This window comes from Peromyscus maniculatus, chromosome 18 (genome assembly GCF_049852395.1).
Source record: "Peromyscus maniculatus bairdii isolate BWxNUB_F1_BW_parent chromosome 18, HU_Pman_BW_mat_3.1, whole genome shotgun sequence".
Classification (NCBI taxonomy): Eukaryota; Metazoa; Chordata; class Mammalia; order Rodentia; family Cricetidae; genus Peromyscus; species Peromyscus maniculatus.
This window is the reverse complement of record NC_134869.1, coordinates 5,003,190-5,030,755: the sequence shown is the minus strand read 5'-3', so window position 1 is coordinate 5,030,755 and position 27,566 is coordinate 5,003,190. Positions and strand designations below refer to the sequence as shown.

The 27,566-nt window shown below is 42.3% G+C and overlaps 1 protein-coding gene across 9 annotated transcripts in view; it reads right to left on the bottom strand.

Moving 5' to 3' along the window:
* LOC143269227 (disks large homolog 5-like) overlaps window positions 1–27,566 on the bottom strand; it is a 181,257-nt gene that overhangs the window by 105,077 nt on the left and 48,614 nt on the right. For 2 of the 9 annotated variants that reach the window (XM_076554285.1, XM_076554286.1), the window contains 7 exons: window positions 24,472–24,541; window positions 23,013–23,086; window positions 13,774–13,933; window positions 12,507–12,638; window positions 11,686–11,869; window positions 2,850–2,965; window positions 746–1,630 (listed from right to left, as the gene is read on the bottom strand). The exons of 1 other annotated variant lie outside the window; for it this stretch is intronic. In XM_076554285.1, the coding sequence (XP_076410400.1) occupies window positions 1,621–1,630; window positions 2,850–2,965; window positions 11,686–11,869; window positions 12,507–12,638; window positions 13,774–13,880 (549 nt within the window). In that variant the 5' untranslated portion in view covers window positions 13,881–13,933; window positions 23,013–23,086; window positions 24,472–24,541 and the 3' untranslated portion in view covers window positions 746–1,620. Of the gene's footprint in view, window positions 1–745; window positions 1,631–2,486; window positions 2,571–2,849; window positions 2,966–11,685; window positions 11,870–12,506; window positions 12,639–13,773; window positions 13,934–15,902; window positions 16,150–20,307; window positions 20,481–23,012; window positions 23,087–24,471; window positions 24,542–27,566 lie in introns of those variants that run through there. 6 more of the 9 variants (XM_076554276.1, XM_076554277.1, XM_076554287.1 and 3 more) reach the window with 6 other exon arrangements.

The following is a 27,566-nucleotide window of genomic DNA, read 5'->3' as shown; positions in this document are numbered from 1 at the left end:
ATATGAGCCCCCTTATGTGTGCTGGGAACCAAACCCAAGTGCTCTTAACTACTGAACCATCTCCCCAAGCCCCAAACTCATACTTCTTAAATTTAGCAGATGGAATTGGTATTCTGAGTTACCTATCTGAGACAGCCTTATGGAATTTTATCAAATGTTTTGTGTCATAAACCAACGGGAAACACCATTTCAGAGCTTTGAATGAATCCTTCAGGCTTTGTTCACAGTATTCCTAATGGAAGCAGATGACAGTGCCAGAGCAGGTCATTACTCTACATCTCCCCAATGTAACAGTCATGCTAAAGGAGTGAGAGGTCAGAAGGCATCTCCAGTATTCACACTTGCAGTTCAGCAGCTCCCCTCTGCTGTGGGTAGTAGTAAACTTTGTTCATGCGTTTCAAGGGCACTTTCACTGTTTTGCTATCCCAGAACCACAATGGGCAATTGTGAAAGGGCATGGGGAAAGGACTAATGTAGTGCAGAAGGGAGATTCCTTTCTTTCCAGAAGCTCATCATTGTTACATTCTCTAAATCTGGCTGTTAACATAAAGGCTAGGTCATGAAGACTGGAGGTGACCATGCTATCCACATTCAAGGTGTCAACCCCCTATGTAGCCCTGGTTAGATGGGAATTCACTTTGTAGCCAAGGCTCCTGGAACTTGCAGAGATTCGTCTCTGCCTCTGAGTTCTGAAGTTACAGGAGTGCAACGCCATGCCTGAGTAAAGAAGAGTTGTAAAAGTGAAGAGTTGGAAATTGCTTTTTTATTCATAAAAAGTCTTCAGTGGGGACTTTTAAAAGGCAGTCAGTAAATGCAGTGTATATATTTAGCCAACTATTAAAACACTGACAAGAATAAAATAATTAACAAAAAGTAACAAAATTTCTAACTAAAGTAAACACCAAGCAAACAAAACCCCAGCAAAGAAAAGACCTCTCCAAAAATTTAAGCTACAAATCTTCTTCCACTCTAGACCCAACAAATCAATGGAGCACGTTTGGCTTTCCAAAGCACAAAGATGACTCAGACCTCCTCTATAAGTTCTTTCTCAGGACCAGTCATGCCAGTCCAGGCTGTGAAGCTGGATAATCCCTAGTCATTTTCTTTATGGAAGACCCGATGACTGACTCACATAGGTGTGAGGGAGTGCTGTAGTCTCTGCGGTACGTCATCTTCAGCAACACTTTCGCGTGACATGGAGTTGGCTTCAGCATTGCCCTGGGGAGGGAATCCTATTCTTCTCCATGTGGTATGTATAGATAACAGCATGACAGCCATGCAGGCTTTCTTGTCAGGTTTCTCACCACATGTGGAGGACTCAGACAGCTTACTAAAGACATGGAGAGTACACTGACAGAGTAACTCTGGCTCACCAACATACCCTCCCCATGCTGCTGTGCCCCGTTTGAGGACCACTTGTTAATAGATGGCTGGGTTCTGAGTAATCTTGGCAGGTCCTCTGTCGCTCAAGCTTCTTTCTGATGATTTATCTTCTCCTGGAATAATGCACCAACAGACACATGGATCCCCTGCTTGTAGGTTGGGATTTTTCTCACTGGTTAGTTCACAGCTACAAGATGTCTTTTGTTGAGGAGGTGTTGATGCTAGAGTGGAGTTCTCTTAAGTGGTGCTGTCAGAGAGAGAATGGCAATTATTCCCATAAGCATCCTAACTCTGCTATGGCCTAGACAAAACCAGGGCCTATTCACTCACGGGACACCAATGTGAAGGAAGAAAGACCATCCCACGGATGCCATGGTTGCAGGGGACGGAGTCAATTGTGGCTCCTATGCCTGGCACACTTAGTGTCCCTGCTGAAGCAGGTTTGTCTGCAGCAGGCTCTGACCCTGGGCTGTGGCCTGTTCTAGATCATGCTGGAGTGTTTTAGACCTAGGAGAGGAAGGCAGCTGGAACACAGGCCTGGTGGGGACCTGCCATGCCAGCATTTGAGTCCCCACCGGCTCCATTCAGCTGGACAATCAGCATTACCTTTCAGCTGAGCTTATTCCTTTCTTCCTCAAGAGAGAAGGGCCAGAGAGTAGCTGGCCCTGGATTTTTTCTCAGCCTTTAAAAATTGCTAGAGATTGAACTGAGAAATACACACCTAAACTAAAAACAAAAACAAACAAACAAAAAGAAACCATCACATTTCTCCAATAGTTCAGATGCATTATTTTGAAAAAAAAAAAAAAAAGCAGCATAGCAATGTCAGAGTCACAGTTCAGGAGAGATATGCATGGCCTTGAACAGATGCCAGGCAACTCAGCAACCTTGGAACCTAACTGTATGAGGCCCTCTAGTGGTGTCTACACAACACTGCAGTGTGCAGGCTCTGTTTACTCCTGCAGTACAGAAACTTCCTTGGCTTCAACCTGTCAAACTCTAAACCTGCTTATTTCCAGAGAAACTTTCTCACAGCAAACAGATGCACACTGCAGAAAGCCTGTAATCAGTAAGAAGGGGCTCCATGCAAATCTGCACCTTACCTCTAAAGGTGCCATCCTGAAGGAAAATGAAGAGGCAGGAGGGCACACTGTCTTCCATCTAACACTCTCCCTGTTAGGTTTGGGCTGCCATAGGAACATGTGTGGGGAGACATAAAGATCAATGAACTCAGGACATATGAGAGCTCAGAAACGAAGAAGGGGACACAATCTCTAGCAAGATTAAGGATAATACGTATTTTTCCCGGACAGACATTTCTGTTGACTGAACCAGCTCATACACTCAGATGTTCTTTCCCTGGCTGTGCCTGAAAGGCCATGCAGATGGGCAGAAATCCAAATAGGACAGAGATTCAGGTAGAGGGGAACTACTGAGTGCCACTCCCTCCTGGCCTGGGGTCCTACCTCATCTGGGAGACAGTGAAGTAATGCTGCAGCTTTTCTGCCAAGACCTTGTGCTTGGTGACCAGATCTCTCTGTTTCAGCAGGTATTGCAGTCTCTCCTCCAATCTTTCCTGCTTCTGTTTAGTAGAAGATTATGTTCTTAGTGCAGGGTTGAACACTCATATGCACACAGACACACACACTCCTAAACACACACACTCTTGAACACACACGTACAAGTGTGTACACATACAAGCATACTACATTGCATTCACATGTTTAGTTTCCCAGATAATGCTAATATAAGAAAAGATCACCCAGGACATTTAAGAAGAAACTGAACATTCCTTAGATGGAAGAACACAGTGGGCAGGACGGATGGACAGACCAGTCAATGAAGTACACAAACCTTGTAAACCCAGTGCACAAAAAAATGGACTTGTGGGGTGTTTGGCCTATAAGCCGTGCCTGTTCATCAAGTTCCCCAGTCCATGCACTAAAGGCTTGGATCCCCAGCACTGGACAACAGGATGGTGGTGAAGCAGCCAATAGCTTCACCCAGTGCTTCCCAGTGTCTCCAAGGTAAACAGCTTCCTCCAAAAGGAGCTCTCTAAACCACAGGCTGCCTCACTTCAGACACAAAGCAATGAGCCCAGGAAACTAGAAAATCCTCAACCAGGTGCCAATATAATCCTTTCCTCCCTGTAAGGTGATTGTGTCAGGGATTTGTTTGAATAAGAGAAGGTTGACTAAGTCACAAATGATCGCATGTATTATTTCTTACTGAACAAGATTCCATGGAAAGCCCGGACCACATTGTACGTTTACACTCACAGATGATGGGTATCGGAATAGTTGTGACTTCAGGGCTGCTCTGAAGATGACTGCTACAACCCTGGTGTCAGCTAGTTTCTCTGTGAACAATTGATTTCCTATTCCAGAATCACTGGGTTACTTGCGGACTGCAGTTCAACTTTCTGAAAAATTGTACATAGCTTCTCATGGGGCTACACCATTTTACAACACCAGCAATGTCTGAGACTCTTTATTTCTCCTAACCCTCCATAAGGCCCATTTTAACTCAGACTTAACAATTTTGGAATAAAATCAGTTATTGAATGCTGCAGACACAGCAGAGGGTGAGTGCTTTAGACTATAATGAGCGTAAGTGGGATGCACTGAGACAGCCCTATTTTCAAATCTCAGCATGGCTATGGAACTTCTGCTCAGCTGAGATAAAACCACAAGCACCCCTGCAAATTCAGAATCTCTCAGGGAATAAAATTCAGGCCAAGCTTCAAGGCCAAGGTCAACTCAGCAATGGTGAGGCCAAGGTGGAAAGAAAATGGTAGTAGGCCATGAGACTGAGAATAAAGCAGGGTGAGGGACGGCACCTGGCCATCCAGTGGGCAGTCACCATTCACTAAGAACAGAGAAGGGACACAAACCCTCATCCAGCCTTTCCTACCTCTCAGGCACCGTGATATGCCTCACCAGCTCTTTCCTCACCATCATCTACTGTAGAGAGCAAAAAGCCTTGTGCACACAGGTAAGTACTGGAGAAGCCAGGAAACTTAAACACACAGCTTACATCTTCAATGGAATGAGGAGCACAGCTGCTCTTCCTGGAATGCTAGGAATGATGTCATTTTATAACCTGGTGACCCTTTGCTGTCTATTGAGACACAGCTGGCACAGGATTTTCTCATTAAAGTTAGTCTCTATCAGTGTTAAAGATGTTCCATGAGCAGGTGAACGTACACATAGAGGTTCACACACATTCTAAAGTGCACAAATATATACACAAACTCAACATGAATATAAACAACACACACACACACACACACACACACACACACACCACCACCACCACCACCACCACCACTACCACCACCACCACCACCACCACCACCAACAACAACAACAACAACAACAACATAACAAAAATTAATCATGTGATATCTCTCTGTATCAATGGTCTCATTTCCCAAATAAAAAGAGAAACACTAACAGAATGGATTAAAAAAAAACAGGAATCATTTTTTTTTTGCTGCATACAAGAGACAAACTTCAACATCAAGTATAGACATTATGTCAGAGGAAAGGATTGGAAAAAGATATTTCAAGCATATGGACCTAAAAGGCAAGCTGGTGTAGCCATTTTAATATTTAACAAAAAGGACTTCAATTCAAAATTAATCAAAAGAGATGGGAAAGTATACACCACCAAGATGACATTTTAATTCTTAAAGGCTTGCCCTAAGCACAAGGGCACCCACTTTTGTAAAAGAAACACTACCGCAGCTTAAAGCACACACTGACACTCACACACTGATATTAGGGAACTTAAATACTCCAATCTCAACAATGTTCATGTAACCAGTGTGCAGGTCATATAGACAAAATTAATAGAGAAATGTTGGAGTAACTGAAGTTATAAACCAAATAAACCTAACAGGTATCTACAGAACATTCTACCCAAACACAAAAGAGTATACCTTCTGAACAGCACCTCATGGAACTTCTTCCAAAACTGACCACATATTCAAACATAAAGCAAGTCTCATCAGACACAAGAAAATTGAAATAACTCCCTGCATTCCAGCAGACCACCATGATTAAAGTTGGATATCAACAACAGAAAGAACAGAAAGCGTATAAGCTGAAGAACTCTATACTGAATGAAAAGTGGGAAAACAGAAATGAATAAGAAATTAAACACTTTCTAGAATTCAATGAAAATGAATACATAACATACCCAAACTTATAGGACACAATGAAAGTGGTGCTAAGAGGAAAGTTCATAGCACTAAGTGCCTACATTAAAAAATTAGAGAGATTTCTTACTAGCAACTTAATAGCACACCTCAAAGCTATAGAACAAAAAGAAGTACATCCAAGAAGAGTAGACTGCAAGAAATAATCAAACTCATAGCTGAAATCAGTAAAATAGACACAAAGAGAACAACACAAGAAAATCAATAAAACAAAGAAGTGGTTCTTTGAGAAAATCAACAAGATAGATAAATCCTTATCCAAACTAAATAAAGATGGACAGAGGATATCCAAATTGATAAAATCAGAAACAAAAATGGGAACATAACAAGAGACACTGAGGAAACCCAGAGAATCACAAGGACATACTTTAAATCCTGTACTTCATCAAATTGGAAAATCCAAAAGAAATGGATAATTTTCTCAATAGGTACCACTTACCAAAGTTAAAGCAAGATCAGATAAACAATTTAAATAGACCTATAGCACCTAGTGAAATAGAAGCAGTCATTAAAACTCTCCCATCCAGAAAAAGAAGAGTTAATGCCAATATCCTCAAATTAGTTCACAAAATAAACATAGAAGGAACATTACCCAATTCATTTTATGAGGCCACAGTTACCTTGAACGCCAAACCACAGAAAGACTCAACAGAGAATTACAGACCATTTTCCCTCACAGACATAGATGCAAAAGTACTCAATAAAAATACTTGCAAACCAAATCCAAGAACATATCAAAGAGATCATCTATCATGACCAAGTAGGCTTCAACCCAGAGATGTAAGAACAGTACAACATGAAAATTAGTCAATGTAATCCACCATATAAATAAACTGAAAGAAAAAAATGATCATTTTAATTAATGCCAAAAAAAAGCCTTTGACAAAATCCAATACCCTTTCATGATAAAAGTCCTGGAGATATGTTACATGAATCTGAAAAGGTCTTATAATAAATAAAAAGCCTGGAGCCAGAATGATCAGAGAGACAGAACAAGCCATAGCCAACCTCACCTCGCCAACTCCTGAGCTGATCCTGTTTCCTCAGATTGAAAGTCTCTGAGTCCTCACTCAAAAGAGTCTTAGCTGAACTGCTTAAATCTTCTAGTTCCTGGTCCTCATGCCTTATATACCTTTCTTCTTCCTGCCTTCACTTCCTGGGATTAAAGGCGAGTGTCCTTCCCAAGCAAAGACATGAGATCTCAAGCCTTGGGTTTAAAGGTATGTGCCACCACTGCCTAGCTGTTTCCAGTGTGGCCTTGAACTCACACAGATCCAGACAAATCTCTACCTCCTAAGTGATAGAATTAAAGGTAAGGAGTGTGTGCCACCACAGTCTGGCCTCTATGTCTAATCCAGTGGCTGTCTTGTTCTCTGATTTCCGGAAAGTTTTATTAGGGTATACCACAGGGATATTATAGACACAAGGGATATACCCGAATATAACAAAGATAATTTACAGCAAGCATATAACCTACTTCAAATTAAATGGAGAGAAATTCAAAGCAATTTTACTAAAATGAGGAACAAGGCAAGGCTGTCCACTTTATCCATATCTATTCAATAGAGAACTTGAAGATATAGCTAGAGCAATAAGACAACCGAAGGAGATCATGAGGATACAAATTGGAAAGGATGAATACAAATATCATTATTTACAGATGATATGATAGTATATATAAGTGCCCTAAAAAATCTACCAGGGAACTCCTACAGTTGAAAAACATTTTCAGCAAAGTGGCTGGATACAAAATTATCTTAAAAAATTCATTAGCACAAATGCATACAAATAATAAACATACTGAAAAAAAAATCAGTGGAACAACACTCTTTACAACAGCCAAAAATACTATAACATGTTTTGTGGTCACTCTAACCAAGTAAGTAAAAGACTCGTATGTTTAAAAACTCCAGGTCTTTGAAGAAAGAAAATGAAGATATCAAAAAGTGGAAAGCTCTCTGATGCTCGTGGATCAGAAAGATCAACATAGTAAAAATGGCCATTCTAGCAAAAGAAATTTCAGATTCAACACAATCCCCATCAAAATTCCAACAATTCTTTAAAGACCTTGAAAAGACAATTCTCAACTTCATGTGGAAAAACAAAATAACTAGGATACCTAAAACAATCCTCAACAGTAACAGAACTGCTGTAGGTATCACCATCCCTGATTTCAAGCTGCACTACAGAGCTATAGTAATAAAACCACATGGTGTTGGCATAAAACAGATACATTGATCAATGGAATCTAATCAAAGACCCAGACATAAATACACATACCTACAGACATCTGATTTTTGATAAAGAATCCAGAAAGAAAGAATGGAAAAAAAGAAAGCATCTTCAAAAAATGGTGCTGGTCAAACTGGATGTCTGCATGTTGAAGACTGCAAATAGATTGATATTCTCTGTATTGTACAAAACCCAAGTCCAAGTAGATGAAAGACCTCAGCATTAAACCAGATACACTGAGCCTGGTAGAAGAGAATATAGGGAATAGCCCTGAACACTGGCACAGGAGCTAAGATCAATTAAAAATAACCTCATGAAACTGAGAAACTTCTTATGGCAAAGGACACCATCAATAGGACAAAATGGCAGCCTATAGAATGGGAAAAGATTTTCATCAACTCCACATCTGACAGAGGGAAAATATCCAAAATATATAAAGAATTCAATAGACTAGACATCAGCAAACAAAAACATCCAATTAAAAAATGGGGTACAGATGTAAACAGAGAATTCTCAAAAGAAGAATCTGAAATAACTGAGAAACACTGGAACATTCTACAACCTTAGCCATCAGAGAAATGTGAATCAAAACTACTTTGAAATTCCATCTTACACCTGTGAGAATATCTAGGATTAATGACAGGAGTGACGGCTCATGCTGGTGTGGATTTGTCGCAAGGGGAACACTCCTCCATTTCTGGTGGGACTACAAACTTGTACAGCCTCTGTGGAATCAATATGGTATTTCCTCAGAAAATTGGGAATTGATCTACCTCAAGACCCAGGTAAACCATTCTTGGACATGTAACCAAAGGATGCTCTATCCTACCACAGGGACATTTGCTCAAATATGTTCATTGTGGCTTTATTCATAACCTCAAACAGGAAACAACCTAGATGTCCCTCAATGGACGAATGAATAAAGAACAAGTAGTTCATTTACACAAGGGAGTATAAAATGATATCCAACTGGTATTGCAAGCAAACGTATGGAACTAGAAAAAAACATCCTGTGAGAGATAACCTAGACCCTGAAAGACAAGTATAATTTGTATTCACTTGTAAGTATATTATTAGTTGTTAGGTAAAGGATAATCAAGCTACATTCCACAGATACAAAGTAGTTAGATGAAGCGAAGTCTCTAGAGGAAACACATGGGTCTCCCTGGGAAGGAAAAATAGAATATATTTTTCAGGGGGATTTGGGGTTAGTGGGAGCAGGATTAGAAGGGATCATGTATTAGGGGGAAGGGATAGAGGGAGAGAGTATGGGGAGAGACAGCTGGAGTTGGGGGCCTTTAGAGCATGTTGTGGAAAGCTAGTGCAGAGAAAACTTCCTGAAACCTATATGGGTGATCCTAGTGAGTATTCCTAGTAGTGGAGTGTACAGAGTCTGAACTGACCATCTTCTGTAGCCAGGCAAGGCTTCCAGTGGTGAGACTGGATTGCAGTCAGTTGAACTGTTGGTAAGGGAATTCTCTGGATCTCCCTAACAACCCAGATTGATGCTAGGACAAAGTGTTCGTCTCTGAAAACTGACAGTGGGGTACCATTGTTGTGGGCAATATCTACACAGTTCATTGAACATAGAGAGATCAAGATGTTGCCTTCATGGAGCTCTCACCCCTATCTTCTATTCTGTTTGGCCTGGAAAGGTACTCTGCAGGCTATAGAAAGAGAAACATGGACACCAACCAAGCTGCAAAAACCTCAACATATAGTCTGTCCTCCGGGCAAGATGTGCTGGGGCTATGTTGGCACACAACTTGAGAGAGTGGCCATACAATGTCTGGTTTAACTTGAGGCCCATGGAAGGAAAAGCAGTCCATGCCCTACACTGCCAGGATAGCCAGGAACTGGAGACCAAATAGCCCACAGACCTAGGGTAGAACCAAATGTAACTACAAAAAAAATCAATAAAATAATTGCTAATATTCTTGACAATATTCTGCTATCCTCATAGATTGGTGTCTTGCCAGTTGTCATCAAAGAAGTTTCTTCTAGCAGCAGATGGGTGCAGAGACCCACAGCCAGTCATTGTGTGGAAGTGGGAGTCTAAATTGAAACTCTCTATCAGGTCACATGGCCCAGTGAATCACCTAAGCAGAGCTCACATGAACTCACACAGACTGATGCAGCAAACATGGAGCATGCATGTATCTGCACCAGCTTCTCTGCGTACATGTTGGAGTTTTGATGGGACTCCTAAAAGTAGGAGTGGGTTTGTCTCTGACTCTTTTGCCTCCTCTCTGGACATCTTTCCTCCTATTGGATTGCTTTGTCCAGTCTATATGATGGCTTTTGTCTTGTCTTATTTTTGTTTGGTCTTATCTTGTTTTGTCATGTTTGGCTGTTGTCTCTTGGAGGCCTGTTCTTTTCTGAAAAGAAGCCAAGGGGGAGCAGATCTGAGGAAGAGGGGAGGTTTGTGGGCACTGGGAGGAGTGGAGGGAGGGGAAACTACTGTTGGGAACTATTGTATGAGAGAATGATCTATTTTCAGTAAAAAAGAGAATATTCACTCAATAAAAATAAAAATAAATTGTTTAATAGTTATAACACTCTAAAATAGTTATTAACTATGTAGTATCTACCCAAGGGAAAGCTTAAAATTTCCTTCCACTAAAATATTAACAAGGAGCCGAAATTCCTATGATTTGATGGCATATAATCATTTTCATATATAGCAGTGAGTTGCAGGCTGTGAATAATGGGCAGGAGGTAAGATTGCCATTCCTGTGGAGACTGAATTTCATGGACAAATCAACAGGAGGGTTTGGATGCTGCCTCCTGCAGGAAAATCCTCTATTAGAGGTCTCAGACACAAGAAGAGCTGGAGGGTTGGTTGCTCAGAGCAAAAAGCAGCTGGAATGTACGAGATGGATAAAAGGTAATAACTTCCTCAGTTCCTTCAGGACAGACATCTTATCTCTTTGTTCCAAGTATAGCTTACTTCCTGGCATTTATGTGACTCCCAAGAAATATTCTTGAAAAGCAACCATTATGTTATTTTTTTAAAGCTACCTGTCTACTAACGATGACACATCTAAATTATATTTTCACTGATGTTTTTGAGATCACTAATAATTTAGCACCTATGTCTTAAAAACACATATTTGTAATCCATTGACCTTTGACATTTGGTTTAACTATTAATTTTAATTGAAGTATTTAGACTAGGTTTGAGTTTGTGATGCACACCCCTCATCCTAGCTACTCAGAGGCTGAGACAGAAGAACTGAATATTAAAGGCTAGTCTGAACTCTACTGTGAGTTCAAAGTTAATCTGTGCAATTTGGTGTGACCATTAATCAAGATTTTAAAAGATGGGGTATATAGCTCATTGTTAGAATATGTAACAAGCATTTGCAAAGCCCGGGGTTCAATGTTATTTTAATAATTAAATAAAATCATGGGAGGCCTGCAACTTTTTGAAGGGAAATTAAGGAGGAGTGGACCTGGGGTAGGAGGGATCTGGGGGTGAAGGAGTGGGAGGAGGGGTGGAGGGGGAGCTGATGTTGAGATGTAACATATGAGAGAAGACAAAAAGGGTGACAATGAGAACCACTCCTTTGGCATTTTCACAGGGCACTGCTCCTCAAAGCTGTTTCCAACCTGTGATCTCATAAGAGGCTAACTCTCCAGAAAGACTTAGGAACGATCACAGAAACCAACAATTGGATGAGATGTTGGTGATCTGATGGATAAGTGGGTGGATGGTCCCATGAGTGTGTGTGTGTGTGTGTGTGTGTGTGTGTGTGTGTGTGTGTGTGTGTGTGTGTGTTTGCGTGTGAATGCACATCTGTATGATTAAAGATGGTGGGCAGCCTGCACACAATACCTCAGCCTACCTGCTTTTCCTTGGCCCAGAGGTCATAGATCTTCTCATGGGCCTCCCCACAGAGCCTCCTCATCTCCTCACAGGACTCTTGTAGTGAAATCTGCTCCCCCCTCAGCTTTCGGTTCTTCTCTCTCAAGATGCTCACTTTTTCCTTTAGATGAGTCCTCTCACTCAGGAGCTGGCTGTGAAGGATGCTGAACCACCACAAAGAACAAGGTGAGCCCCATCCAGCCTCCATATGCCACTCCCACATCATCCATGCAAGATCCCATGCCCAGACTAGAGTCCACTGTAGCCATGCCAGCATAACCTAGTAGCTGGCAAAGCCAGAGAAGAGCCAAATTTCAGAGAGACTCAGACTGTCTCTGAAAACCCTGAAACTGAAAGGGATCCATGTACTTCTGAGAGCACGGTTTGCCTCCCCCAACATGTGCTTAACTGTTCATGATATTGGGAAAACAACAGCAGGTAGAGGGTAAACATTCTTGATGGAGAACAGAAGATCCAATGGGAATAGATTCCACCTGTGGGTCCCATGGGAACCAGCTCTGTAAGCCCTGCCAAAGTCCCAGAGACACACAAATGCCTGGTACCCCATCATGGTGCTAATAGTTTTTCTATCTAGAGGCCTCTGAGGCTGGCAGGACAATGATGGGACACTTCACTCTTAGCAAAACTGGTCCAAGAGGCCCAAGTCAAGAGCACAAGGCAGACTGCTTGCTATGGGGCAGACAGGCGAGAACAAAAGGCCTCACTTTGGTTCAAAGACAAAAACATGGTAAAAAGCAGTCACTCCCAAGTAATGGGGTTGCAGTGAAGTCAGTTACTCACCTGCAGGAGACAGTTTCCTCGGTCAACTCCTTGCACTTGTTCAAGGCCTCACTTATCTCATTAGGGAATTTCTCCAGGTCCACCATCACTTTTTTATGTTCCATATTCAGCATCTCCAGCTCGAAATTGAGCCTGTGGTAGGGCATGGCCCAGGAACAAAGAACCCCATGAACACAGGACCCAATGACCATATAAATTCAGGTGGTGCCCTCAACTACCCCAGCACAGTTGATGTCATATTATAGAACCTATAAAGTAAGACAATGTGGTGCTTATTTAACTCGCTGTCCTGGCCTCAGACCAGCAGTCAGGTGGTGCTAGGGGAGTGAGCCAGGGCTGCATGGGTGCCATCACTGGGTCTGGAGGAAATGATTAGCTTTCCAAGAAGTCCTCAGGGGTCTGTGTCACAAGTCTGGGCCCAACAGAAATGTATGATAATGTTGTTTGTGTCTTCAGAATGGGGATTTTTGATCCCAGGTTCCTATTGCTATATGGATGCCCAGATCACATAATCAGTATTTTCAGGGAGTAGACCCAACTTAAGGATAAATTTATAAATCTCCAGTGGATTCCAATGGGCTGCCAACATGAGCACACAGGCCAAGAACACTGTTGCTCACAGTGAGTTATTGACATTGCCTGGAAACTTCCTGACACAGGAAGAACCACGTCCTGCCAGAGACCTCCAACTGCCAGGACTGGGTACACATGCACACACACACACACACACACACACACGCACACACACACACACACACACACACACACACGGTGCCAAATAAATGTAGGGAGGTAGCATTGTCTTAGAGAATAAGGATCAAGACCAGAGAGGAGCAGTGAAGAAGTTCAGCCTTCAAGCACACACTGAGATGGCACCTGGCCCCTCCTGCTGCTTCCAACAGCTACCAGCACCCAAGCTCCTGCTGGTCAGAACAAAGAGTCACCATAAACTCACAGCACATAGCATCTCCCATAAGCCAACACCTGTCAAAGACTCTTGAATGCATGTAAGAGCTCACACACTACTGCCCTTATCCCCAGACTGTGATTCAGGCCACAAGCTCTGCTTTTCATTTGGAGCAAGCAGGGCAGCCTGTATCCCCATCTCACTCCCAACTAGGCTTCTGTTCTGCCTCTCAGATGCACTCAGAAAAATTAGCCTGGGCATGAGGATACTCTGAAGGTACAGCCTCCAATGACCTGAGGATTGCTGGGGTTCACTCAGTAGGATCAAGATAGTCACCATAGAACTGGACATAATGACTACCTGTTGTTCAAATCATTGTTGGTGAAATTGGCCAGGATTATAGAGAGTTCATTCCTTTCATTGGTCATCATCTGTAGCTGACAAGTCAGTCTATCCACCTTGTTCATCTGCTGCTCTTGCTCAGTGAGGGAGGTTGGAGTCGATGCCTTTCTAGTAGTCCCTGTATAAAGATGAACATAAGTGAATTTGTACGGCTATATGGCACAGGGCCAGGAAAGATCATGTTGAGTCCCAAGAAGAGGCCTGAGAAAGAGGGAATGCATGGAACCCAGTGAAGACCCAAAGAGCAGGACAGCTGTCCTCAAGTTGGGGCTCATAAGCCATGTCTCTGTCCCCAGTCACTTTGCACCAGCCCCTACTGCAGCTCCACTGTCCCTGGAAGGCATATGTTACCCACCCATGCAGCTCTGGAAATATCAGCTCATATCTGACGTGAGACAGCAAAGTCCTGAAGTCCCTAGTGCTTAGCACCATCAATCCCTTTTCACCTGTGTCCAGGACTAAAAGTAACTGAATGTCTAAGACCTTGGTGCATGGATAGGGAGTTTTCCTCCTTGGTACTCACATCAGATACCCATGGAACCTAAAGGAATCCACTGACAATGAACTGTAGGAACACCCTACCCTGACACTCCTTGTCTGTGACTCCTGCTGGCCTTCTTTGCCACTCAAAATGAAATAAAGGAACTCCCAGAACAGCAGCTGCAGCCTTGACAACTCCTGGTTCTCTGCCAACTAACCATCAGGAATCCTTGACTCTGAGTCTGCCCTTTCAGGAATCCAGAGAAGCAGCATAGACCTATCTCTTTTTAAGACCCCAGCTACTGAACCCTATTTTTGGAAGGTCCACCTCAAGCCTCACTTCCTCCTTAGAAAGCCAAATCTCTCTGCCAACCACTGTGTTTAATCTTGCCAACATGTCTTCTGGTGAGCCCTATAAGCACTTAAGGTATGCCCCAAGGACAGATGGCATTACCACAACCATGGTGAATTCACAGATCTTGTCAAGTGCTCTCCAGGAGACAATAGAATGTTCAGAGGAGGAACTGTTAGAGTCACTGCCAACTGTCATCACTTATTTGATAACTATCTCTTCCTCAATTCACTAAAAGCCAAGCTTCCCTTTCCAGTAGCCTTCCTTGACACACAGGGGAAGGCCTTCAGTACCTTCAGCATCAAGAGATCTCTGATTCATAAGAAACTTTTCACTAGGTCAACCTGTGGAGGTGAAGACTCACTTTCCAAACACTCTCCAGGAATGGGCTCATCCCTTCCTTAAGATCTCTAATCAATAAGATGAGAAGTAAAGGATACTAAGAAATCAGATCAGGATGATGGAGGAGGAAGATAAGTTCCAGGAAGTGAATGAAGATATCAGGAAAGATGAACAGGGAGGGATGTTACACTGTGGGTGAGTGGGGGGAGATTATGAGTGTCCTGTCAGACCAAAAATAAGTTACATAGGTAATGATGAAAATTTCTCCAAAACTTCAGCAGAGTACAGTCCATCCATCATGATGTTAGCAAAGGTGTGATCACCTAGTGACAGGACAGACTGGAGATACCTAAGGACTGGGCATCCTCAGGTGAGCCCTCAGACACCAAGAACAAACACCTGCAGGAAGAGTGATGGCCCATTCCTGCACCCAAGTTAGAGAAAAGATGACTGGCTAGTGAGCGGGCAGGAACTCAGGAACCTTAGGGGTCACTGAAATGCAACAATGCTTGGTGGCTCCTGCCCTGCAAGTGGCTATGAGGTAAAATGAGAACCTCCAACTCTGGCCAAGGGACTTTACTCTGCCTGTTATTAGCATCACACGACCAAACAATGTCCACTGAGGGTGAAGTTCAGTGCTGTAACTGAAGCCTCATTCTCCCTCCTATGCTTCTTCCCACTTGGAGTGAAAGCAGAGGCCCTGAGCAGAGCAGCTGCAGGCTTGACCATTCCTGGATCTCTGCCAAACTAACCACCAGAAACCCTCAACTCCAGGTCTGCTTTTTAGGAACTCAGAGAAGCATAATAGGTCCATTACTTCCAAACAGCTCCAAGATCCTGAGTGCCATTGTGAAAAACCCAGCTGAAGCCTTTCCTCCTTCAGGAAGCTCCCCATCCCTTGTTCAGGACTCACTGCGCTTTCCCCAGAACCATTTATTTCTTGATGTGTGGCACTGAGAATGAAGGCCAGCTTCCTTCCTCCTCTCTCTAGTCTCGTTATGTTCTGCCTTCCGTCTCCCAAGGAGCCTGCTCAGTCTTGCCAGCATGGCTGCAAGTGAAACCTTTAGGCAATGAACAGATGCCCCAATGGCAGTTGGTGTTACCACAACACTGGTGACATCACATGGAATGCCAGGGCTCTCCAGGATACAGGAGAATGTCCAGGGAGGAGTTGGCTGATGTCCACAGTACAGCCTTTATCTCCCTGATAACTACTTCACTCCAAAATGATCTGAAACCAAGGTGCCATATCAGAAGTCCCTCTGGGGGGTCACACAGAAACTTCTTTGGCACACTCTCCTTCCAAAGTCAGAGATCTAGCTCTCTGCTTCATTAGGAACTATCTATGGGGAGTTGAAGGCTCACTTTCAAAACACTGTACAGGAATGGCTCTTCCCCTGCTTCAGATGCATACTCAAAATGATGAGAAATAAATGATGCTAAGAAATTGTGTCAGGATGATGGGGAGTAGGAGTGATGAGTCCTCTGAAGTAAACATCATGGGGGAAGATCTTCAGACTTTTAGAGATTCGGGAGTTCAAAACAAAGATAAGTCACATAGATAGTAATAAAAATTTCCAATGGGCGGTGGTGGCGAATGTCTTTAATCCCAGCACTTGGAAGGCAGAGGCAGGCAGATCTCTGTGAGTTCGAGGCCAGCCTGGGCTACCAAGTGAGTCCCAGGAAAGGCGCAAAGCTACACAGAGAAACCCTGTCTCAAAAAAAAAATTTTCCCCTTGAGAGTAAACAGAGCTCACTCAAGCTATGAGGCTGTGAGTGAAGATGTGATTAGCTGGCACAGTCATATCTGAATGGAATGGCAGAAGTTAGAAAGCCAGCTGTGTGACAAAGATCCAGCAAAACTGAGCCACATCATGGCTGCCATGCCACCTTTGGTTTTCATCTCCACCTGTTACATACTTGGGCACTTTTAATATTTGTACAATTTGAGGATATTGGGTTGATGGAAAATTCCTTATGAATCATTTATACCTTCTCCCAGGAATGCTGCTTCTGAGCTTACCCAGGAAAGTCCTGAACATGCTATTTCTGCCCTGCTTTTAGGGAGATATCCTTATCTACTTGAAGGTCTTCCTTACACCTTGTAGGCTGTGACATATAAAGAAGCCAGAGGTCTCTTCATGAGGCTATGAGACACTCTTGAAACATGTGTCCCTATACTTACACTGGAACAAGATATTCAAAACAAAGTAAATTCAAAAAGGTCAAGAGGAGTTGGCCACAGTTCATATTACAAGGCTCTTCCCACTGTACACTCAGACAATTATGTGGCATACAACTCTGCCCTACACAGAGACATACTGATGAGCAAAGTATGGAGTGGAAAGATGATAAAAGTATGAGGACCTCCCTCTCTTAGACGTTAGCTCATGTAGAGCCACTATAATGTCATTTGACCAAGGAACAACAGAATGCCAGGATTAGACTTATAGACAAATTCTATAAAGTTATAAATGTGAACATTGATTGTATTATGCCAGAATTTGAATAATAACTGCAGCAGCTTTAGCCTGAGGATTTTTCCTGGGCACTCTGACCACTGAGAGTTAATAATACATTGCTTGAGACATAGCAAAATGCCCAGAGTGGCTGAAGATTTGTTTTGGTCTAGTGTCCTTGAAGCACCCAAAGCAACCAGCCTGAGCACAGGCTGTCAAATGCCTCTAGGTTCTCAAAAAATTAGGCTATGGGGTTAATGAGTAAGAATGATAACTCTGTTTATTAATGATGTCAAAACCTGAGGGAAAATGATTTGAAATAATAACTCTATTCTGTCATAGTTTATTAATGATGACTAAAAGATGAGCAAAAGGAAGTGAAACATGCGTTTAAAACAAAAACTGATATGTTCTAGTTCCTGATAACTAAATTCTGTATAAATAAAGAAACACTCTGGCTGCTAGTCAGTCAGGCTGCAAGATTCTCTCGACCACCATGGCCTTGCTCACTTCCTTCCCCTCTGATGCCTTACATCCTCTGCTGGACCCATCCACCGCCGGGGATGAGTCCCAGCAATTAGCTCTTTACAGGTCTGGCTGTAGACACATGCGCCCAGTTAAGCCCTCAGATCTTTAGAACAAACAGTTCTAGGAAGTGTATGATGGTCCAAATCTTGAATCAATAGACAAAGGAAAGGTCAGTGGCAAGGCAGTGCTCAGTCTAGACTATGTAGAGGCACCTTGAGTGGGAAACACACATGCACATGCATATGCACTCACACACACACACACACACACACACACACACACACACACACACACACACCAGACATTCAATAATCATGGGATAGAACATGATGTACATCACTATTATGGTGTTTCAACCGGCAAACAAAAGTTAAATTCCTTGGTCTGGAGCCACCTGTTACACTCTACATGCTTGGGAATGGTTGGTACTGCTATCTTTGGGTCCAATACACATAGGAGATCATGAGAAGGACCGGCAAGGGGAGAGGCTCAGGGTTGTTGAATCAAAGAACTTTGTTATAGCCTAAACTCACTCTTCTACTTTTGACAGTCCCTGTAAAGAGGAGCCCCCTGTCAGCCTGGAATGCACATCTCTGGACTTTCTCCACCAAAGCATGGAACCAAGGGCTGTAAATGTGATTATTAACTTTATTTCTAAATAGGTCTTGTAGAGACCAAGTCGAGGACCTATTGAAATTTAAGAGCAATGCATGTGCCAAAACTGGTATGAAAATTTTTATGAACACGCAGAGCAGTGCTGGGGTAAAGAAGCAGAGGAGAGAAGTGAGATAGAGAGAAAATGTGAGAGATATGACTTTGTAAATCAATCTGAGATGTGAAAAGATCTAGAAAGCAAGGTATAATGGATTGCCTGCAAATTCCAGCAACTAAGAAGGAGGCCTGGTGCAGCAGAATCGTTAGAAGGTCTTATTTATAAAATCAAACCTGGGAGCCAGTATTGGGGTGAATGCTGGAAGGTCAGAGAGACAGAACAAGCCACAGCTACCTCATCTTGCCAATTCCTCAGCTGATCCTGTTTCCTGAGTTCTCATCCAAATGGATCTCTGCTGAACTGCTGCTCAAAAGCCTAAAAGCTTAACCAGCCAAATGCTTCTAGTTCTCTAGGGTCTCATTGGTCAGCTAGCTTTTTTCCTTCATTTTACATCCTTCAGGTAACCAGGGGACAGCCTCCTCAAGCTCATTTAGAGTGGCACAGGATACAGCTTAGTTTCACAACCCTCAAGTCTGACCTCAGAAGCCAAGAGAAAATTGGCACAGTTCACATACACTCATGTGGATGGAGATGCCCAGGTCATCTGCCTGATACTCTAGAACCTTGCTGATGCTGATGCTGAAAGTGAGATGCAGGGACAGCACATAGTCACCATACTAAGCAAGCCATCTTCTCTAATATCATCCCAGGACACTCAAAGCTTGCAGGAATGACCCAGTTCTGTTTTTGTCCACTGCCTCTTAAAGCCCTTAATATTGTGAGGTACGTAAATATATTATTTCTGCTTAGACATTTGCCTAGAAAAGAAAATCGATGTACCCAAAACATAATGACTTCTGATCTCTCTGGCTCCAAGAGAGCGTTTTTCTAAGTGTGTACTCCTTAGTAAAATGCAACTTGTGTCTTCTATTGCTTAACATTTCCCTTCTTTGCATAGTACACATCATTGGGAGTTTGGCTAAATCATCAGAGAATGGGCTAATGCAGCCATCATCCCTTTGCTTTAACATTAGTGAGTGATGTGTCCTAACAACTACAGCCCTTTATGTTACCTTCACATTTATTTTCTAAAAAGATTTCAGAGAACTTACTTACAGATATCCTAACAGATGGGTCCTTAAGGGATCTATGACTATTTACCATTAAGTCTGTGCAAATTCTTCATGCTTGATGCTTGCAGCCCTTGCCTTGGGCTGAACTTAGGACACACTTCCAGGAATAGAACTGTCTCAAAGAACTTAAAATATAAATATGAATATAAAACTAAATTAACATAATATTTAAAGTAAAAATATTAGCCTTGTATTAATGATGGAACATAGACATCAGCATCTTTCCACATAGGTAGGAACCAGAATAACTGGAAAGTGCATGTTCACCAAGTGTACATGTTAACTTATCAAGTAGTTACTGAATGCACTGCTCCCATTAGAAATGGTAACCTCTGCTGAATGTACAGAGCAACAAATAGTGACCTTGAAATATTCTGCAAATTGTAATTCAAAGTATGAATTACTAGGACCTACTACTCAGATGCATTAATACAAATTTCACTGTATGATTGCTCTTGTAGAGTACCCAGGTTGCAGTCCACTCACCAAAAGGTAGCTCACAGCCCTCTCTAACTCCAGTTCCAGAAGACATTTTGCCCTCTTCCAACCTCTTTGGGCAGTGCATTGATGTGTTGCAGAGACATACATTCAGGCAAAACACCCATACACATAAAATGAAAATGAAGTGAGATTTTTAGTGTTCTGGATATTAGATCCTTACTGAAACATTCACAAACTATTCTCATGTGTAGGTTTATGTGTTATTCAGTTTCTTTTTGTTATTCTTATTGTTGATGATGTTTGAGACAGGGTCTCTGTATGTAGTCCTGAAACTCATCATGTAGCCTGTGCTGGCCTACAGACATCCAAATGCCTCTGCATCTATTGTGTTGGGATTACAAGTGTACATCACTATGCCCCACCTTTTTTGGGGGTAACTTCTTTTTATTGTTTTTGTTTTGTTTTTTGAGACAGGATCTCACTCTACAGCCAAGACTATCCTAAATTTCACTCTGTAGACTAGGCTGACTTTGAACTCACAGAGGTCTACTTGTCTATGCTTTCTGAGTCCTGGAATGTAAGGCACGAACTATCATGTAGGGCATGATTTTTGATGTGTTTTTAATATATGGAGGAGAAAGAATATATTCATAGGAAAGAATTTCAGTACTATGGACTTAATGTAGTCAACCCTTCTATTTTCATATGAACTGTTATGTGGATTCCAGTTCCCAATTCAGACTCTCAGAGTGACATGGAAGTAATCCCTCATTTCCACAAGTATCCCAGAGATTCCTGTACATTAACCTAAGTTCATACTTGGTTTTCTATCTTGCCAGGTAGAATAGAAGTATATTTTATATTCTTCTGCTTTGATTGTGTTCAGCACTATCAGGCAGTCTGTTCAGTATACTCAAGAAGTAGTGATGTCCAGGAGGAGGTCATGTTTCTCACAGAGACACTTCTGTGTGGACTCTGTGAGCATGGTTGCTGCTGGGAACCTCAACTTCCTCTAATACTGAAATGGCAGAGCCTTAAACACTTAGGAAGTGAATTAAAAAACAAATCAGGAGCAAAAGCTTGGGCTGGAACTCTACACTGTCAGTATGCTGCTGAAATGAAAAGCCCCACATCCTTCCTTGTTCATTGACAGGACAGGAACTCAACAAAAATGTAAACTTGCCTTTGTGAGACATCAAGTAATTAACGAAAATCACAATGTACCACAGGTTACACCCAAACCTCCTCACCTCTCTAGGCATAGAAACTGCTCTATGATTAAAAGAAATATCCTGGCTGAACAAACTCTGAACTCTCCAGTCCCTCCTGTGTGGACTAAAGAAGTGGGAACTTGTTGAGTGTGGGTGGTAATTGAACCCCAAGCTTCCTACATGGTAGGAATCATTCTGCCAACTGAGCCACGTCCACAGCTATTGTCTTTTCCCCCTTTGCCTTTTCTTTTCTTTTTTTGATTTTTGATTTTTTTTTTTTTTTGAGACAGAGTTTCTCTGTGTAACAGCTATGGCTGTTCTGGAACTTGCTTTGTAGACCAAGCTAACCTCGAACTTACAGAAATCCACCTGCCTCTGCCTCCCACATGCTGGGATTAATGGCATGCACCACCACTGCCTGGCTGCCTTTTCTTTTTTCAACAGTTAATCTCAATGTGTATCCCACAGAGGCATGCAATCTATCTCGTTTTGGTCTCTTAAGTGCAGAATGGAGGGAACCACACTCAACCTGAGGGATTTTTCTCCTGGGGGCTGCACTGTTCAAGTTACCTCTGCCAGCCGTTCATCACAGCATCCTGACAGGTATATTGTCTATCTGCTGAGGCACTTCTGAGGCAGTTTTCGACAGCTAGGCATGTGGCTTCTCTGAGTGTACCCCCAACCCAATTCCAACATTGTAACCAGCCCTGCAGGATCTTCCCGGGTGTGTTTCCATGCTCCTGTATTTGAGGCAGGTGACCCTCCCTCCTTCCCAAATTCAAACGATGTTATTTCCCAGTAGTATTTTATTTCTCAATATGAAAAGGGGTATTTTAATGAAGGAATGAGACTTCCTGTGCAGTGTTTAGAAAACAAGCACTCAGTTCCCCACATATGAAATATTTCCAAGAGGCCTACTTTTTTCTTGGTGTACTGAATGTCCCAAGCTGATACCAGAAATAAAATGACTGAGGATAGCATTCTGGATATTAATCCCAATGGCAGTAATAGGGTTGAGAGAGGATCTCAGCTGCAGAAACCCTTGAATCCTTCAAGAACAGCAAAGGCAGAAGAAGGTGGCAGCCATCAGAAATGGAAAGAAATGAACAAAAAACAGAGGTAAGACTAAAGAAAAAGAAGTCTATGAGCAGCCAGAGAAGGGGACCTAAAAGCTCTGGGTATCATAAGAGTTCAAATGCATGATCATGTCTCCTAGAAAAAGAGTCTCACAGTCCAGGATGAAATCAGTAATGCTGGGAATGGGCACATGTGTGTGATAAATCCCATGAAGTTCCTGATCCATTGGGCTTCAGGAGAAATATAACACTAGAAGAAACCACTTGTCACTGTCCTTGCCTAGTCACTGTCCCTACCAGTGCTCCCTATCAGGTAAAACAGCAGAAGTTGCCAAAGAACAGCATTTGAAGAGTTTCTCCTTGTCTACCTATGGTTTTGGTCTGTTATAGAAAATGGGTCCTTGGCCATCTGAACCTTCATAGAACCATGATTTACTCAACTTTTTAGAATCCTGTACATTACCTTCCAATAAAGAGACACATCATTGTAGTACTCATCAGGTGGATGACCTCAGATAGGAAACTTCAAATTTAGACCTGTGAGGACATAGGAAAGACAAATTGCATACTGAAGAGGGAATGCTACTTCTTTACTAAGTAGTTAAATCACTGTGATGAAAACATCTCTTTTAGCCGATGCCATTGACTAACACATGCTTAGCATGTCTTGGCATTGACCAATGAGCGTGTGTATATAATCATCTCTTGTGCTGAGAAAATGGAGTAATGAGGGACAGGTAAGGGTTCCATCAACTCAAGATACTTCTTCCCTTGCTTCCATAGCTCTGGGTTTGCAGGTATGCCTACCGAGATTGATAGGATTGGTGTAAGCATTGGGAAACTGTCCTACCCAATAAGACAACACCACTTTTATTTCTCCAGAAACAGAAGACAAACCAAGTAGGAGGAAGGGATATGAAAATTTGCCACTTTTCTCACATTAGTTCCCTCCTCCCTCTCTATTTACAACAATTTTGAGCCTGGAGTGATTTTCCATTTAAGTTAAATTGTCAACATCTTTATGACACGAATACAAACACTAGCCTCACACCACAGTGCTATCTTCTTCACACAGGCACAGCTGATTCAAACCACTGGCACAAAGCCAATGGTTCTACCAAACTAATAGATGGACTTGAGAAAATTAAATGATAGGTCCTTTAAAACAAAGTAGAAATTCACACTTTTATGAGGGAAGGATTGAGAGTTTCATTGCCACAAAGTTAAGGGGCAGATTCTCTTTTGGCTATGGTTAAAAACTATTATCTCCTAGCAAAGGTGATTTTCCCATGATTTTAAACAGTATTTGTTTATTCAGTCATTATAAAAATAAACATTCATACGATTAATATATGGAAATCTACTGATGGGCACTTTAAAAACAATATATTTATTTAGAGAGAAGGGGAAGATGATAGATAGATAGATGATAGATAGATAGACAGACAGACAGACAGATGACAAACAATACATGCCATACTATTCTGTCATTCTGCTCATGTGAAGACAAAGAAACCAATTGGGAGGCAGAAACTCTCTTTTCACCTAAGTAGCCATCTCAGTGTCCCTTCCCTAGTACTTTTCATGATCAACTTGGGGATTTGCCTTAGAGGGGTTTTGATGGTTCTGAAATTTAGAGAACAATGGATATTAAAGTGCACTGTGAATGATTTGTGTAGACATTTATTTCAAATTATGGCTGCTCTTAATTAAAGCTAACCCTGGGAGTAAAATTCTTGATGGAAGGACTGTTATCTGTCTAGCTGGAAGAAATCTCGTCTGAAAAAAAAAACAACAACAAAACTTAAGTAACGGAGTCACACGACTTCCTATTTGTTCATGTTTCAGTTAGGTTCCAGGGTGCTTCATAGTCAAATATTTATTCACCAAAGAAAGAAAAATGAAATGCCACTTAAGATTACCTTTTCCTGAACATGATGTAAACATTTGTGGAAATGCTCAATAATAATCACAGGCATTATGAAATTCTTCCTAAGGATGGTAAAAAGAAGATAGTTAAAAGCATAAGTGAATGAACTGAGCCATACTGACCATCTGTGTCTGCAGAAAAAAAATCTTCTAGTCCCAAGTCAAAAATCTGAATTGTGGTGACAGTGACTGTCTCACACTTTTCTTTAAGAAGATAAAAGTGATCCTGCCCAGAGCTCCCATCTGGAGCAGAGGTGAGTGTCTGGGATCATACCCAGGGAGGCCTGCCCCTAGGTCCCATCCCTGGGCCCAGCCATTCCTGGGGAAGACCCTCCTAGGTGGGCCCCAGTTGATGGCCAGCAAGCAGGGCTCCCCTGGGAAGGTTCCCCTTCTCTACGACTCCCCAGTGGACCCTGCAATCTACTCGCCCTGCCCCCACACCCATCCACCCGAGACCCCAACCACTTCCTGCTAGAAGAGAAAGTAGGAAGTAGTCTTGAACGCATTGGCACAGGAGATCACTACCTAAATATAACACCAGTAGCACATAAACCGAGAGAAACAATTAATCAATGGGACCTCTTGAAACTTAGAAGCTTTTGTAGAGCAAAGGACATGGTCATCAAGACAAGCGACAGCCTACAGAATGGGAAAAGTTCTTCACCAACCCCACATCTGACAGAGGGCTGATATCTAGAATATATAAAAAACACAAGAAATTAGACATCAAAATGCCCAGCAGTTCAATTATGAAATGGGCTATAGAGCTAAACAGAGAATTCTCAACAGAGGAAGCTCAAATGGCTGAAAGACATTGAAGGAATTGCTCAACATCCCTAATCATCAGGGAAATGCAAATCAAAATGACTCTCAGATACCACCTTACACCTGTCAGAATGGCTAAGATAAAAAATGCTGAAGACAGCTTATGCTGGAGAGGATGTGGAGCAAGGGGAACTCTCCTCCACTGTTGGTGGGAATGCAAGCTTGTACAGCCACTTTGGAAATCAATATGGAGCTTTCTTAGAAAATTGGGAATCGATCTCCCAGAATATCCAGCTATACCACTCTTGGGCATATACGCAAAAAATGCTCAATCATACCACAAGAGAACTTTGTGGTAGTCAGAACCTGGAAACAACCTAGATGATCTTTAACTGAAGAATGGATAAATAAAATGTGGTACATATACACAATGGAGTACTACTCAGCAGAGAAAAACAATGACATCATGAGATTTGCAGGCAAATGAATGGATCTAGAAAAAAAATCATCCTGAGTGAGGTAATCCAGACTTAGAAAGACAAACATGGTATGTACTAACTTATAGGTGGATACTAGATGTAAAACATAGGATGAATAGACTGCTACTCACAACTCCAGGGAGGCTACCTAGTAAGGAGGACCCTAAAAAAAGACACAGGGATCGCCCAGTGACAGAGAAATGGATGATATACATGAGCAAAGTGGACATGGGGTGGTAATAAAGCGCAAGGGTCAGGGGAAAGAGAGTGTAGGTGAGTGGGAGATACCAGCAGGATCAAGAACAGAGAGGCAGAACAAAGAACGAGACCATGACAAATGAAGACCCCATGGGAATAGGAAGAAGCAAAGTGCTAGAATGGTCCCCAGAAATCCATAAATATACCTCTACAATAGACTACTCACAATGGTGGAGAGAAAGCCTGAACTGACCTACTCTGGTGATTGGATGGCCAAACACCCTAACTGTCATGGTAGAACTCTCATCCAATGACTGATGGAAGCAGATGCAGAGATCCACGGCCAAACCCCAGGTGGAGCTCTGGGAGTCCAATCAGCGAGAAAGAGGAGGGATTGTATGAGCGAGAGATGTTGAGACCATGGTTGGAAAAAGCACAGGGACAAATAGCTAAACTAGGGGAAACACATGAACTATGAACCAATAGCTGAGGAAACCCCAACTGGATCAGGCCCTCTGGACAAGTGAGACAGTCAATTAGCTTGAACTGTTTGGGAGGCATCCAGGCAGTGGGACCTGGACCTGTCCTTAGTGCATGAGCTGGATTTTTGTAGCCTGGGGCCTATGCTGGGACACTTTGCTCAGCCTGGGTGAAGGGAGGAGGGGAATGGACCTTTCTGGACCGAATCTACCAGGCTGAGCTGAATCCCCAGGGGAGTCCTTACCCTGGAGAAGATGGGAATGGGGGGTGAATTGGAGGAAGGGTGGGTCGGAGGGTGGGAGGAATCTGTAGCTGATATGTAAAATTAAATTAAATTATAAAGTAAAAAATTATAAAGTAAAAAAGATAAGTTTGTATTAGATTTTTAATGCTATTGAACTGCAAACATTTAAATAATACAGTTTTAAAATTCTTTGAGAATTTCATCTATGCATACAGTGTATTTTGATCATATTACCCCACATTCCTCTCAAATGGTTCCTGATCCACTCTGCTAACCCCAACATTACTAAATCAATGCCTTTTGTTTTGTTTTAAATCATCTACCTAGGGCAACACTGCATGACCATATGCTCATGTGTTAGAGCCATCGCTGAGTTTGTTCAAACCACCTGGCATCAGCACCCTAAAGTAAACTGACTCTTCTTCCTCCGAAAGCCACCAACTACCACCAGCTTCTCAGTTAGGGGTGGGGGCAGTGAGCCCCTTTCTCTTCCATACTAGAATGTTGACCGCTTGACCTTGGAGTTCATGAGTGCAGTAGTCCTGTCATGCCCAGAAGATACTGTGTTATTTCAAGTGTTGTAATATGCTACAAGCATTTCAGAGTTATCAGGTTTTATATAAAATATGATTATGTGTTGGGAGGAATTGTGAAGAAAGTGTTAGTGTTCTTATTTGACTGATTATATTCCCATGTGAGTTATAATTAAATTAATCAAGGCAGTACTGTGTCATGAATCTGACTGTTGCTTTTTATACGTGAAAATTACTGAGGTGATTTCTTCTGTCTACATAATTTCTAAAACGCAGAGCCAGAAGCTGATGGTGACAAAAGACCACTGGAAACTGCACTGAGGCTATATTCATACTCTTGATATTTCAGATAACCATGATTTGCATTTGGTGCTTGAAAGCTGGTCTGC